This window comes from Salvelinus fontinalis, chromosome 7, assembly GCF_029448725.1.
Source record: "Salvelinus fontinalis isolate EN_2023a chromosome 7, ASM2944872v1, whole genome shotgun sequence".
Taxonomy (NCBI): domain Eukaryota; kingdom Metazoa; phylum Chordata; class Actinopteri; order Salmoniformes; family Salmonidae; genus Salvelinus; species Salvelinus fontinalis.
Genome location: NC_074671.1, coordinates 58441606 through 58457879, shown reverse-complemented (window position 1 = coordinate 58457879; position 16274 = coordinate 58441606). Strand labels below are relative to the sequence as shown.

Here is a 16274-nt window from a genome sequence, read left to right as displayed (position 1 = left end):
CTCCCTCTTTGTCTTCTCGCTCGCTCGCTCTCCCTCTTTCTCTCTCTCTCTCTCTCTCTCTCTCTCTCTCTCTCTCTTCCTCTTCCCTCGCTCTCTCTCTTCTCTCCCTCTTCTCTCTCTCTCTCTCTTTCTCTTTTCTCGGTCTCTCTCTTCTCTCCCTCTTCTGTCTCTCTCTCTTTCTTCCTCTTCTCTCGCTATCTCTCTCTTCACTTCCACTTCTCTTCCTCTCTTCTCTCTCTCTCTCTCTCTCTCTCTCTCTCTCTCTCTCTCTCTCTCTCTCACTTCCTGTTCTCTCACTCTCTCTCTCCTCCCTTCCTCTTCTCTCTCTCTTCCTCTTCTCTCTCTCTCTCTCTCACTTTTCGTCTCTATACCAGAGCATCTGTTTTCTGACATAGACCTTGTGGCGTGTGTGTGTGCACGTGCGTGTTGGATCCAGAGGCAGAGACAGGACAGGATGACTAGATGAAAGGTTTGTGGAGTTGAAAGGAAGAGCATGGTGTCATCCTCACTAATGGACAACCAGACAGGACACACAACAGCAAGGATGCTACTCTATACCTCTCCATGTTAACAGTAAATGGCAGCTGAAGAGATACAGCCAACTGTAGAACTGAACACCATGTTTACGCCATTTTTCTCAGAGTATCGTATTGCTTTTTTGGTTTAAACCACAACGGCCAAAATATTTTCAAAAAGATAACTTATACAAAAATTATTTTTGCCAAAAATGAAGATTGCCCTTTTAAGTTAAGGCTGGGGGCGCTGTTGTCACTATTTATGGTAATCGTGTAATTTTTGAAACGGCTTCCTACAAAATTCTTGATCGTACAATATGCATATTATTATTATTATTGGATAGAAAACAGTCTATAGTTTCTATAGGAGTTGAAATTTTGTCTCTAAGTGGAACAGAACCCATTCTACAGCAATTTCCCTGACATGGAGTCAGATTTCAGAAATTTTGCCACTGTTCTGGAGTCAGTTTTAAGGCCAATGTTATTCCTATGAGTATACGGACACTGCTTACGTCTTCCCCTGGATGCCTTTACGTGATGACGATTTGAATGGGGTCGATTGCGCAATCACAGGCACTATAAATTAAAAAACCCTGTAGGTAGGAGCTCCTTTCCAGCTGCGTCATGCGCGTGGAGGACATCGACCTGCTATTTTTCCAAGCGTTAGTTTAGCCTGTTATATTTCTCCGGTCATGTTTTTACTCGTTATAGGAGTTAAAAACATCATAAGGTAGTTAAATTAAAGCGTTTTATAGCAATTTATATCCGTTTAGTGCGATTTTGGGACATTTATTTCTGAAACGCTGTGAATCGCTGGGCACGCTTCCAGTTCATCCCGAACGCAGTTGGCATTTCCACATGGCAAGAGGACAGCTTTCCACCAAAAGACGATTAGACCCAAGAAAGGATCCTTTGCCCAAGATACTGATGGAAGAACAGCTCAAAGTAGGACATTTTTATTATGATAAATCGTGTTTCTGTCGAAAAATGTTAGTGGCTTAGGACGCCATGTTTTTTGACGTAGCTTCGCTTGGCGCAAACTGTATTGAAAAGTAAGGATAATTTAAAAAATGTAATTCCGCGATTGTATTAAGAATTAAATTTTCTATCAATCGCTGTCCACCCTATATTTTTTAGTCACGTTTATGAGTATTTATGTATACGAGTAGATCACTGTCTAATATGGCGCACGGACATTTTCTCACCAGCTGGGCTACTTTTGTCATTGTGTAACCATGATTTTGGTGGCTAAATATGCAAATTTTCGAACAAACTGTATATGTATGTTGTAATGTGATGTTACAGGGGTGTCATCTGAAGAATTCTGAGAAGGTTAGTGAAAAAAATAATATATTTTGGCGATGTTTACGTTATCGCTCTCTTTGGCTAGAATCAATGCTGGGGTAATGTTTGCACATGTGCTATGCTAATATAACGATTTATTGTGTTTTCGCTGTAAGACACTTAGAAAATCTGAAATATTGTCTGTATTCACAGGATCTGTGTCTTTCGATTAGTGTATGCTGTGTATTTTTACGAAATGTTTGATGATTAGTAGTTAGGTAAACACGTTGCTCATTGTAATTATTCTAGTCCATTTGTGACGGTGGGTGCAATTGTAAACTATGCCATCTACCTGAAATATGCACATTTTTCTAACAAAACCTATCCCATACCATAAATATGTTATCAGACTGTCATCTGATGAGTTTTTTTCTTGGTTAGGGGCTATAAATATCTTAGTTTAGCCGAATTGGTGATAGCTACTGGTGTTGGTGGACAAATAAAAGATGGTGGATTATGCTAATGTGTTTTTAGGTAATAGATTTACATCTTTACATATTGTGTCTTCCCTGTAAAACATTTCAAAAATCGGACATGTTGGCTGGATTCACAAGATCTGTGTCTTTCATTAGCTGTATTGGACTTTAATGTGTGAAAGTTAAATATTTAAAAAATATATTTTTTCTGAATTTCGCGGCTCTGCCTTTTCAGTGGGGGTAGGGGGGGTGTGCCGCTAGCGGCACCCTAGTCCTAGACAGGTTAAGACTTAAACATTCCATCTAAAGAGGTCTCTAAGTTTCACTAGTCCTTCACACAGTGTTTATTCTGTCCTGTATTCTGCCATTCTCCAGTCCTCCTCCTCTCGCCCTCTTTCCTTTCTTTAACTTACTTGTTCACCCACAATTCCCCTGGGTAATTAGCAGTGTGATAATGAACAGTGTTGGAGGCACAAACACACACACAAACCCATACACACTTACCACACGACACACATACACACGCACCACACATACACACACTTACCACACATACACACACACACACACACACACACCACATACACACACACCACTCACTCACACACACTGACACAAACTCCCTGCATGACAGAGAAAACAATAAGTGCTGTCTCCACTGGGACCAGGTGGTCATGTGGGATCAATACTGGATCACTTCTGCACCCTTCTAACCCCTGGCCTAACCTCAGCACCCTTCTAACCCCTGGTCTAACCTCTGCTCCCTTCTAACCCCTGGTCTAACCTCTGCACCCTTCTAACCCCTGGTCTAACCTCTGCACCCTTCTAACCCCTGGTCTAACCTCTGCACCCTTCTAACCCCTGGCCTAACCTCAGCACCCTTCTAACCCCTGGTCTAACATCTGCTCCCTTCTAACCCCTGGCCTAATCTCAGCACCCTTCTAACCCCTGGTCTAACCTCAGCACCCTTCTAACCCCTGGTCTAACCTCAGCACCCTTCTAACCCCTGGTCTAACCTCTGCACCCTTCTAACCCCTGGTCTAACCTCAGCACCCTTCTAACCCCTGGTCTAACCTCAGTACCCTTCTAACCCCTGGTCTAACCTCAGCACCCTTCTAACCCCTGGTCTAACCTCTGCACCCTTCTAACCCCTGGTCTAATCTCAGCACCCTTCTAACCCCTGGTCTAACCTCAGCACCCTTCTAACCCCTGGTCTAACCTCTGCACCCTTCTAACCCCTGGTCTAACCTCTGCACCCTTCTAACCCCTGGTCTAACCTCTGCACCCTTCTAACCCCTGGTCTAACCTCTGCACCCTTCTAACCCCTGGTCTAACCTCTGCACCCTTCTAACCCCTGGTCTAACCTCAGCACCCTTCTAACCCCTGGTCTAACCTCTGCACCCTTCTAACCCCTGGTCTAACCTCAGCACCCTTCTAACCCCTGGTCTAACCTCAGCTCCCTTCTAACCCCTGGCCTAACCTCAGCACCCTTCTAACCCCTGGTCTAACCTCTGCACCCTTCTAACCCCTGGTCTAACCTCTGCACCCTTCTAACCCCTGGTCTAGCCTCTGCACCCTTCTAACCCCTGGTCTAACCTCTGCACCCTTCTAACCCCTGGTCTAACCTCTGCACCCTTCTAACCCCTGGTCTAACCTCAGCACCCTTCTAACCCCTGGTCTAACCTCAGTACCCTTCTAACCCCTGGTCTAACCTCTGCACCCTTCTAACCCCTGGTCTAATCTCTGCACCCTTCTAACCCCTGGTCTAACCTCAGTACCCTTCTAACCTCTGGTCTAACCTCTGCACCCTTCTAACCCCTGGTCTAATCTCTGCACCCTTCTAACCCCTGGTCTAACCTCAGCACCCTTCTAACCCCTGGTCTAACATCTGCACCCTTCTAACCCCTGGTCTAACCTCTGTACCTTTCTAACCCCTGGTCTAACCTCTGCTCCCTTCTAACCCCTGGTCTAACCTCTGCACCCTTCTAACCCCTGGTCTAACCTCTGCACCCTTCTAACCCCTGGTCTAACCTCTGTACCCTTCTAACCCCTGGTCTAACCTCAGCACCCTTCTAACCTCAGCACCCTTCTAACCCCTGGTCTAACCTCTGCACCCTTCTAACCCCTGGTCTAACCTCTGCACCCTTCTAACCCCTGGTCTAACCTCAGCACCCTTCTAACCCCTGGTCTAGCCTCTGCACCCTTCTAACCCCTGGTCTAACCTCTGTACCCTTCTAACCCCTGGTCTAACCTCTGCACCCTTCTAACCGCTGGTCTAACCTCTGCACCCTTCTAACTCCTGGTCTAACCTCTGTACCCTTCTAACCCCTGGTCTAACCTCTGCACCCTTCTAACCCCTGGTCTAACCTCAGCACCCTTCTAACCCCTGGTCTAACCTCTGCACCCTTCTAACCCCTGGTCTAACCTCTGCACCCTTCTAACCCCTGGTCTAACCTCAGCACCCTTCTAACCCCTGGTCTAACCTCTGCACCCTTCTAACCCCTGGTCTAACCTCTGCACCCTTCTAACCCCTGGTCTAACCTCAGCACCCTTCTAACCCCTGGTCTAACCTCTGCACCCTTCTAACCCCTGGTCTAACCTCAGCACCCTTCTAACCCCTGGTCTAACCTCAGCTCCCTTCTAACCCCTGGCCTAACCTCAGCACCCTTCTAACCCCTGGTCTAACCTCTGCACCCTTCTAACCCCTGGTCTAGCCTCTGCACCCTTCTAACCCCTGGTCTAACCTCAGTACCCTTCTAACCCCTGGTCTAACCTCAGCACCCTTCTAACCCCTGGTCTAACCTCTGCACCCTTCTAACCCCTGGTCTAACCTCAGCACCCTTCTAACCCCTGGTCTAACCTCAGTACCCTTCTAACCCCTGGTCTAACCTCAGCACCCTTCTAACCCCTGGTCTAACCTCTGCACCCTTCTAACCCCTGGTCTAATCTCAGCACCCTTCTAACCCCTGGTCTAACCTCAGCACCCTTCTAACCCCTGGTCTAACCTCTGCACCCTTCTAACCCCTGGTCTAACCTCTGCACCCTTCTAACCCCTGGTCTAACCTCTGCACCCTTCTAACCCCTGGTCTAACCTCTGCACCCTTCTAACCCCTGGTCTAACCTCTGCACCCTTCTAACCCCTGGTCTAACCTCAGCACCCTTCTAACCCCTGGTCTAACCTCTGCACCCTTCTAACCCCTGGTCTAACCTCAGCACCCTTCTAACCCCTGGTCTAACCTCAGCTCCCTTCTAACCCCTGGCCTAACCTCAGCACCCTTCTAACCCCTGGTCTAACCTCTGCACCCTTCTAACCCCTGGTCTAACCTCTGCACCCTTCTAACCCCTGGTCTAGCCTCTGCACCCTTCTAACCCCTGGTCTAACCTCTGCACCCTTCTAACCCCTGGTCTAACCTCTGCACCCTTCTAACCCCTGGTCTAACCTCAGCACCCTTCTAACCCCTGGTCTAACCTCAGTACCCTTCTAACCCCTGGTCTAACCTCTGCACCCTTCTAACCCCTGGTCTAATCTCTGCACCCTTCTAACCCCTGGTCTAACCTCAGTACCCTTCTAACCTCTGGTCTAACCTCTGCACCCTTCTAACCCCTGGTCTAATCTCTGCACCCTTCTAACCCCTGGTCTAACCTCAGCACCCTTCTAACCCCTGGTCTAACATCTGCACCCTTCTAACCCCTGGTCTAACCTCTGTACCTTTCTAACCCCTGGTCTAACCTCTGCTCCCTTCTAACCCCTGGTCTAACCTCTGCACCCTTCTAACCCCTGGTCTAACCTCTGCACCCTTCTAACCCCTGGTCTAACCTCTGTACCCTTCTAACCCCTGGTCTAACCTCAGCACCCTTCTAACCTCAGCACCCTTCTAACCCCTGGTCTAACCTCTGCACCCTTCTAACCCCTGGTCTAACCTCTGCACCCTTCTAACCCCTGGTCTAACCTCAGCACCCTTCTAACCCCTGGTCTAGCCTCTGCACCCTTCTAACCCCTGGTCTAACCTCTGTACCCTTCTAACCCCTGGTCTAACCTCTGCACCCTTCTAACCGCTGGTCTAACCTCTGCACCCTTCTAACTCCTGGTCTAACCTCTGTACCCTTCTAACCCCTGGTCTAACCTCTGCACCCTTCTAACCCCTGGTCTAACCTCAGCACCCTTCTAACCCCTGGTCTAACCTCTGCACCCTTCTAACCCCTGGTCTAACCTCTGCACCCTTCTAACCCCTGGTCTAACCTCAGCACCCTTCTAACCCCTGGTCTAACCTCTGCACCCTTCTAACCCCTGGTCTAACCTCAGCACCCTTCTAACCCCTGGTCTAACCTCAGCACCCTTCTAACCCCTGGTCTAGCCTCTGCACCCTTCTAACCCCTGGTATAACCTCAGCTCCCTTCTAACCCCTGGTCTAACCTCAGCACCCTTCTAACCCCTGGTATAACCTCAGCTCCCTTCTAACCCCTGGTCTAACCTCATCCCCCTTCTAACCCCTTGTCTAATCTCTGCACCCCTTCTAACTCCTGGTCTAACCTCTGCACCCTTCTAACCCCTGGTCTAACCTCTGCACCCTTCTAACCCATGGTCTAACCTCAGCACCCTTCTAACCCCTGGTCTAACTTCAGCTCCCTTCTAACCCCTGGTCTAACCTCAGCACCCTTCTAACCCCTGGTCTAACCTCAGCACCCTTCTAACCCCTGGTCTAACCTCAGCACCCTTCTAACCCCTGGTCTAACCTCAGTACCCTTCTAACCCCTGGTCTAACCTCTGTACCCTTCTAACCCCTGGTCTAACCTCAGCACCCTTCTAACCTCAGCACCCTTCTAACCCCTGGTCTAACCTCTGCACCCTTCTAACCCCTGGTCTAGCCTCTGCACCCTTCTAACACCTGGTCTAACCTCTGCACCCTTCTAACCCCTGGTCTAACCTCAGCACCCTTCTAACCCCTGGTCTAACCTCAGCACCCTTCTAACCCCTGGTCTAACCTCTGCACCCTTCTAACCCCTGGTCTAACCTCTGCACACTTCTAACCCCTGGTCTAACCTCTGCACCCTTCTAACCCCTGGTCTAGCCTCTGCACCCTTCTAACCCCTGGTCTAACCTCTGCACCCTTCTAACCCCTGGTCTAACCTCTGCACCCTTCTAACCCCTGGTCTAGCCTCTGCACCCTTCTAACCCCTGGTCTAACCTCTGCACCCTTCTAACCCCTGGTCTAACCTCAGCACCCTTCTAACCCCTGGTCTAACCTCTGCACCCTTCTAACCCCTGGTCTAACCTCAGTACCCTTCTAACCCCTGGTCTAACCTCTGCACCCTTCTAACCCCTGGTATAACCTCTGCACCCTTCTAACCCCTGGTCTAACCTCTGCACCCTTCTAACCCCTGGTCTAACCTCAGCACCCTTCTAACCCCTGGTCTAACCTCTGCACCCTTCTAACCCCTGGTCTAACCTCTACACCCTTCTAACCCCTGGTCTAACCTCTGCACCCTTCTAACCCCTGGTCTAACCTCAGCACCCTTCTAACCCCTGGTCTAACCTCAGCACCCTTCTAACCCCTGGTCTAACCTCTGCACCCTTCTAACCCCTGGTCTAACCTCTGCACCCTTCTAACCCCTGGTCTAACTTCAGCACCCTTCTAACCCCTGGTCTAACCTCAGCTGTATAGAGCACAGCATGAAAACGGGCCCTAGGTCTGTTTCTAATATTATAAAATATTAAGCTCCAGCATGTGTGTGTGTACAGATGTAGGATCTTCATTTGATCACACTGTTGCAGGAGAAGTTTCCTGCAGGACATTTAAAACGTCTAGTATATTCAAGGTTTAATAAGGCTTCTGAAGTTTGTAATTTCCATTTTGAAATGTCAGACTTGATTTTCCCTTGCGGAAAATATATCAACCCCTACAAAAATGTCCATTAATTATAATCCACATAATAATTCACATTTCCTGTTGCTGCAGGATTATTTTCCTGCTGTAGCAAACTGTGTGTGTGTGTGTGTGTGTGTGTGTGTGTGTGTGTGTGTGTGTGTTATTGTGTGTGTGTGTGTGTGTGTGTGTGTGTGTGTGTGTGTGTGTGTGTGTGTGTGTGTGTGTGTGTGTGTGTGTGTGTGTGTGTGTGTGTGTGTGTGTGTGTGTGTGTGTGTGTGTGTGTGTGTGTGTGAACATGTTTAACTATACTTGTTGGGACCAGAAGAATAGTAAACAAATAAAAAATTTACCAACTAGGGACATTTTGTTAGTCCCTACAAGGTCAAATGCTATTTCTATGGGGTTTAGAGCTAAGGTTAGAATTAGTGTTAGGGTTAGAATTAGTGTTAGGGTTAGAATTAGTGTTAGGGTTAGAATTATGTTTAGGGTTAGGAGCTAGGGTTCGTTTTAGGGTTATGGTTAGGAGCTAGGGTTAGGTTTTGGGGTTAAGGTTAGTGTTAGGTTTAGGTTTAGGGGTTAGGGAAAATAGGATTTTAAATGGGACTTAATTGTGTGTCCCCACAAGGTTAGCTTATACAAGACTGTGTGTGTGTTTGTGTGTTCCCCCCAGGAAACATCCTCCTCCCTTGGTGATTTATCTCTCTCTTCTCTCCTCCTACGTCCTCCTTTCTTTCTTTCCTTCCCCTCTTTCTTTCTCTCCTTTAATCTCCACTGCCTCTTCTCTCTCTCTAACAGCCTGTGTTTTATAACATTGTTCAGTATGCAGGTTCATCTCAATAGTCTAAAATGGCTTCCTCTCCTTGTCACTTCACCTTAAAGGCCCAGTGCAGTCAAAAATGTGATTTCCCTGTGTTTTATATATATTTCCACACTATGAGGTTGGAATAATACTGTGAAATTGTGAACATTATGATAATGTCCTTTTAGTGAAAGAGCTGTTTAAACATGAATATTTTGGTGGGATGGAGTTTTGACCTGCCTGGTGGTATCACCATCAAAATTATTTGATGTTGAGATAAATAAATAAAAATTCTGCATTGGGCCTTTAAATCCTAAATGATCTGCAATCACAGGATAAGTAAAAGCAACATGGTGGACACCTGTCAAATTCTTACACATCAAAGCAGATGAAAGAGAGGAGAGAAGACAAGTAGAGGAAGCAACTTTAGACTATTGAGACACAGCCTGAATGTGCTAATTGGACAGAGTTGAAAGACACAGGGGAAAAGTGCAGTGAACCATAATGAGAACCATAAAAAGAGCAAAGGAAAATGGAAATACGTTGCCAACCACAAACACGATCAATCACACCTAGCCATCACATCAAACCACTGCCCCACCCTCCTCCTCCTCCTCTTCTCCTCCCTTCTTCTCTGTTCTATCGTTTCCATGGTAACTGGGAACAAAGGCCCACACAGGTGAGCGAGTGTCTCTTTTCTTGTGGTGGTGACTGACAAGCACACCTGATTGGAATTTCAATGTTTTCCCAGCCTGTCTGTCTCTGAGGCTCTGGAAGCTAGGGATGGTTAATTACAGTACAAATCAGTCATTTAGGAGACTGACTGCCCATCCATCCACAGCGCCAAACACCACGGCCACTAGTGTTTCTTCTCCACAATGAGTCTGGATTTGCTTTCCTCCCTGACATTTTTCAGAATGCAAACACATTCTAAACGTTCTGATTGGTTCCAGAAACCAATGGGTTGGACTAGAGCGAGCCATCACGAACCATGAATCACGTCATTGGCTTTGATACTCTGATTGGTTAGAGACGATCCAATCGCTGATGAATTTGTTTTGTACAACGCCCCTCATTTTGAAGTGAGCACAAACTGTCACGATCGTCTTGAGGATAATGAGTGGACCAAGGCGCAGCGTGTGAAAAATACATCTCTTTTATTTGAGACGAGTGAAACACGAAACAAACACTTATAACAAAACAACAAACGACCGCGAAGCTACAAACGTAAGTGCAATACAAAAGCTACAAACGTTCTACATAGACAATTACCCACAAAACCCAATGCCTATGGCTGCCTTAAATATGGCTCTCAATCAGAGACAATGAACCACAGCTGCCTCTAATTGAGAACCAATCTAGGCAGCCATAGACATACAAACACCTAGACAAGACACTGACCCATTTAACATACAAACCCCTAGACAATCCAAAAACACATACATCCCCATGTCACACCCTGACCTAACTAAAATAATAAAGAAAACAAAGAATACTAAGGCCAGGGCGTGACACAAACAACTTCTAGGATTCAGGCTGAATGTATGTAGAGATTGATAGAACAGCGGAATTCAATTCGGAGTGAGTCGTCAGGCAAGTCATTTAGCAGGTTGAATGTTGGTAAATCGTCGCCAATGGAAGTTAAATAAATGTCATGGAAACAGATTTAAACTATGATAAAAATCTTGGATGGACGTTTGGCTGGCATCTAATGGAATATTAAGAGTTAGCAATTTGTCCAATGTTGTATGTTTGATACTGATTCTGTGTGTGTGTGTGTGTGTGTGTGTGTGTGTGTGTGTGTGTGTGTGTGTGTGTGTGTGTGTGTGTGTGTGTGTGTGTGTGTGTGTGTGTGTGTGTGTGTGTGTGTGTGTGTGTGTGTGTGTGTGTGTGTGTGTGTGTGCGTATGCGCATGTACGTGTGTGTTTACGTGTCTCCTGTAGGAGCTGTTTACAGCAGAGTGTAAGTTTAAGGAGTCGGTGTTTGAGAACTACTATGTGATCTACTCGTCGATGCTGTACAGACAGAATGAGTCTGGGAGGGCCTGGTTCTTGGGCCTGAACAAGGAAGGACAGCCCATGAAGGGCAACCGAGTGAAAAAGACCAAACCAGCCGCTCACTTCCTGCCCAAACCTATAGAAGGTAAGGGGGTTGTCACACACACATGGATACGCACACACACCCACACACACACACTCACACGCTCTAACACTCTGATCTCTCCTCTTCTCTGTAGTTGCGATGTACAAGGAGCCGTCGTTGCACGACGTCAGGGAGACGTTGCCTAAAGTTGCCGGAGTCCCGCCCAGCAAAAGCACAACCAGCGAACCAGTGGCCATGAACGGGGGAAAACCAATCAACAAACCCGACCCGAAGGAGACTGCGACATAACCCTGCCCCCTCCTCTCCCCCCGCACGACAGAGACTTGAGACTCTGCCCACTGCACTCAAACTCTCACCTTGATTGGTCAATTATGGGCTAAGTCCCACCTCCTCTCTCTTTCTCTCTTTCTCTCGCTCATTCTCTCTCTCTCTCTCTTTCTCTTTTTGGCTGATTCGGTGCAGTGGTGTTCGAGATGAGGAAATGGACCACTCCATTTGGGGGAGGGGAGGTGGAAGGGAGAAGAGGAGGGGAGAAGGAGGAGGAAGGTGTTGACGAGGAGGAGGAGGAAGGGGAGGAGGAGGAGGGGGATTGGCTGATTGTATCAGCTAGATAAACTACAAACTTGGACAGCGGAATGCCCTACCTACGCGATACGGAATGCCTTTTTCAAATCCTTACGATTATTTTTCTGTGACAATCTGTGAGAATGATGACAAAGCGTTTTTTTCCCTCTTCCTTTTTGCCAGGTAGCCTTGCCTGCTGATGGCTACCCATAAGCCCCCTCTCTCACTCTGACGCACTATAGCAACAGAGTCCATCCATATAGACCACAGTCTGTTTGTTTGTCTGTTTACCAATTAGTTTGTTTGTTTATAATTCTATACCCAAAATGCACCAGCGACCGTCTGGATAGATTGTTGTACAGACACAAAACAGGATTGTCATCTTCTATTTGTCAAATGATTGTCTCTCTCTCTCTCTCATTCTTTCTTCGTTTCTTTCTTTCTCTCGCTCTCTCTCATTCTTAGCTTCTCTCTATCTCTACCTCCACATCTCTATTCTATTTCTTACTATTTTCTCTCTGTGTGTTTGTAGGTTCATTTAGGCAGCGAATGATGCAGGAGGTCAATACTTAGATTTTCTAAGACGTGTATAGAGGGAGAGGACTGTGGCTGGGGATGAGATGTTAATGAGTTGGTAGTATTGACGAGGTAGCAGATGCAATGCGTGGTAGGTAGAGTGCATGGTAGCAGAGTAGCTAGCATGTCCACAGAAGCTATGAGTTTCTATCCAGAGCCATGGTCAATTCAGGACATGAATTGAAATTCCAATACAATATTTGAAAAGTGTCAAAAGTTGCACAAGGGTGACCGACATGTAGCATTTTCACTGGCAACGTATAGGTAACTGCCCAAAATAATGGAAACACGTGAGGAAATGAGGGATGCCAAGTATATTGAAAGAATGTGCTTCCACACAGGTGTGGTTCCTGAGTTAATTAAGCAATTAACATCCCATCTTAGGGTAATTTATAAAAATGCTGGGCATGCCATTATTTTGGCTACCATGGCTATACTCCCATAGGATGACAAGGGTCCCCCATTCACAGGGCACAAGTGGTAACTGAACGTTTTGATGAGCATGAAAATGTTGTAAACCACAGGCAATGCCAGCACAGTCACCAGATCTCAACCCAATTGAACACTTCTGGGAGATTCTGGAGCGGTGCCTGAGACAGCGTTTTCCAACACCATCAACAAAACGCAGGTTAGTGGTTTTTGTCATGAATCTTGTTCTGGAGGCAGTTCTGCAGAGTGTTCACTAGCTAGCTGGCACAGCCACAAATCATAAAATCCGATTTTAAACCTAACGTTAACTTTAACCACACTGTTAACCCTAATGCCTAACCCTAACCTTAAATTAAGACCAAAAAGCCAATGTTCACTTTGCAGCTGGCCTATCTAAGGGGAAATCGTTCCGTTCTGCCTCTAGGACAAGACTTATGACAATAAACATCAACCTGCCAACAAAACACCAAATGATGGAATTTCTTGCAGAAGAATAGTGTTGCATCCCTCCAATAGAGTTCCAGAATCTATGCCAAGGTGCATTGAAGCTGTTCTGGCTCGTGGCCACAACGCCCTATTAAGACACTTTATGTTGGTGTTTCCTATATTTTGACAGCTCCCTGTACATGCACACATAGTGAAGTTGACAAAGTCAAAGAGCGTGCAAAAAATATTGAAAGAACAGTAGAGTCACTACAGAGTCACTACAGTGTCACTACAGAGTCACTACAGAGTCACTACAGAGAACAGTCCTAAACGGACCAGTAAAAGAAGTGATCTTGGAGGTGTAGCTGTTAGCTGGCATTGGTAAGAGGTACGCTGCGGTAGTCCTATATCCGTTGGCTTTCACACTGTGACTACAAACCTCCCATCCCATCTTGGAGTTGTAGCTTTCTCATTTAGAAGCCATTGATACTTTGACTTTGCCCGTCGTTTGACTTTACCCAAACTCTTTTACGTGTCAGTCGTCTAAATGAAATAAGGGAATGATGTTGGTTTGTTACGTTTTTGTGATGAAATGTTTACTGTGAGGATCAAGATCTGTCACTTCCTGTATAAGTAGCAGAGGTAGTTCGCTGAGTCTGTAACCGTGCCTGGGACCCGAAGACTCACGTTAGCTCCAAGAGCTTATAACAACAGTCAGCCACTGTAAAGCCTATGAGAAAAACGGGCCATGGATGCCGAATTTGCCCTTGGCAGGCTGCTCATGGGCCCCCGTAAGCTTGCTAGCTGGGTGAGCTCATAGAGAAAACACTCGAAAAGGTACGGTGTAAAAAAAAAAGATTCCACTAGGCTGTTTGTGGAAAAGTGTTGAAGCAACATTTGCTGTACTACTTGTCCAGTGTTTTGTCTGTACCAAGCTGAACAAAAGCTGCTGTTCTTGACAAACAAATGTAGACCTACAATTTGATGGTGTTGTGTCTTTGAGTTAATGGTGTTTCTGTTCCTGTTGAAACCAGAGTCTTTTTATATGGAGAGTTTGGCCAACTGTAGAGCTGGGCACCACATTGCTGCCTCTTGAGGATTCAATATTGCCCAGTGACACGAACATGGCTGCCACCGAGCTATGTGATGTCATAGTTCAAACTGCATTGGCCAAACTCTCTCTGAGGTCTCTGATTGAATCCTGCCATCGGTGAGCTCTATGTGCTGCTGGATTCTGAATCTCTAACTGACTACTTCAAGTAAGACTGGATCCGTTTTTGTCAAATTGAATTGGCTTTGACTGTGCAAATGTACAATCCTCTCTCTCTTTCTCTCTCCCTTTCTCTCTCTCTCTCTTTCTTTCCCAACATTCCATCTCGTTCTTCCCCTTACCCCTGCCCACCCCTCTCTCTATGTCCATCTCTCTATCTCTCCACCTGTCTCTCTCTCTCTCTCAGTCTATAGGTCTCTCACCTGTTGCATGGTAAACAAGAAAGGCAGTGGAGATAAGCATGTAGTACTGTAGCCTATGTGTATCAAGTCAAAACAAAAAGAAGAAAAAAAAGAGATCATGTCGGTAAATGTACCGCTAACTTTACATACATATATATGCAAAAGAGTTTGTCTGCACTGTACAGTTTGTGTCTCCATTGTATACACAGATACAACATATTGAATAAAATATTTATATGAAGGAGACATGGTGATGTTATTGACATTTTATTTATTTATCCGTTATTTTACCTGGTAAGTTGACTGAGAACACGTTCTCATTTACAGCAACGACCTGGGCAATAGTTACAGGTGAGAGGAGGGGGACGAATGAGCCAATTGTAAACTGGGGATTATTAGGTGACCGTGATGGTTTGAGGGGCAGATTGGGAATTTAGCCAGGACACCGGGGTTAACACCCCTACTCTTACGATAAGTGCCATGGGATCTTTAATGACCTCAGAGAGTCAGGACACCCATTTTAACATCCCATCCAAAAGACAGCACCCTACACAGGGCAGTGTCACTGCCAATCACTGCCCTGGGGAATTGGGATATTTTTTTTAGACCAGAGGAAAGAGTGCCTCCTACTGTGCCTCCAACACCACTTCCAGCATCATCTGGTCTCCCATCCAGGACCAACCCTGCTTAGCTTCAGAAGCAAGCCAGCAGTGGTACGCAAGGTGGTATGCTGCTGGTGACATTACTCTGCATTGTCCCAATCTGGTACATTACAAAGAATGGAGAATATTTCCTCATATCAAAAAGTGGCATAGGAGCTGGACAAAGGATGAATAGCTGAAGAACTAAGGTAATAACTCCTCTCTATGAGTTGGTAGCTTTGTCATAACCCCCTTCAAGGGATACTTCAGGATTTTGGCAATCAAGCCCTTTATCTACTTCCCCAGAGTCTGATGAACTTGCTGATACCATTTTTATGTATCTGTGTGCAGTTTGAAGGAAGTTGCTAACTAGCATTAACGCAATTGCTAACTAGCATTAGCAAAATGCCTGGAAGTCTATGGTAACTGCTAGCATGCTAGTAGATACCATATACTTCCAGTCATTGCGCTAACGCTAGTTACCATTAGCTCGCAAATCTACCTCTAACTTCCTTCCTACTGGATGCAGAGACATAAGAATGGTATCCATGAATTCATTTGACTGTGGGGAAGTAGACAAAGGGCAACTTTGCCAAAATCCCAAAGTATCCCTTTAAGGTCATCTCATCATCAGCTTCCGACTGGCTCATTTAACTGCTCTCCTCTCCACTGCAACTCAAACAGCCCAGCGTTGACTCAAGGGTCTCTTCAGACTCGAGGATTTTCGATCATCTAAGAGGCATAACAGAAAAGAACACAGACGACATACTGAAGACAAAGACACTGTGCCCTAGGTTGTGTCTGGCTCTTTTCAATGGAGAAAACGCTCCCGTTTAGCATCATTACTTCCGCAGTGTTCCCTTGATCACACGCTCCAGCTCCCCTGTTCAGGCCCACGTTCCCGAGCCATTTATCCACGTTGGGTCTTTTGTTTGGGTGTCGAAGTCTCTCCGTGTGCCTCTATTGGCTGTTTATCTCCTGATTGGCTCCAGTGGAGAGCTGCCAGGCGTAACATTAACCAGCAGCCCGGTCTAATGCCTCTAATTCTCTATGGAGAACTGAACAGTTCTGACTGAACACGTGAAGGAAAATCCCCCATGTTTTAAACGGCATGAAGTCATCTCAAATGTACACACACACAC

At 46.4% G+C, this 16274-nt stretch overlaps 1 protein-coding gene across 3 annotated transcripts in view; it reads left to right on the top strand.

The window, feature by feature from the left end:
• LOC129859874 (fibroblast growth factor 14-like) overlaps positions 1-14737 on the top strand; it is a 97003-nt gene extending 82266 nt beyond the window's left edge. For all 3 annotated transcript variants that reach the window (XM_055930096.1, XM_055930098.1, XM_055930097.1), the window contains exons 4-5: positions 10885-11083; positions 11178-14737. In XM_055930096.1, the coding sequence (XP_055786071.1) occupies positions 10885-11083; positions 11178-11332 (354 nt within the window). In that variant the 3' untranslated portion in view covers positions 11333-14737. The remainder of the gene's footprint in view (positions 1-10884; positions 11084-11177) is intronic.
• The last annotated feature ends 1537 nt before the right edge of the window (positions 14738-16274 follow it).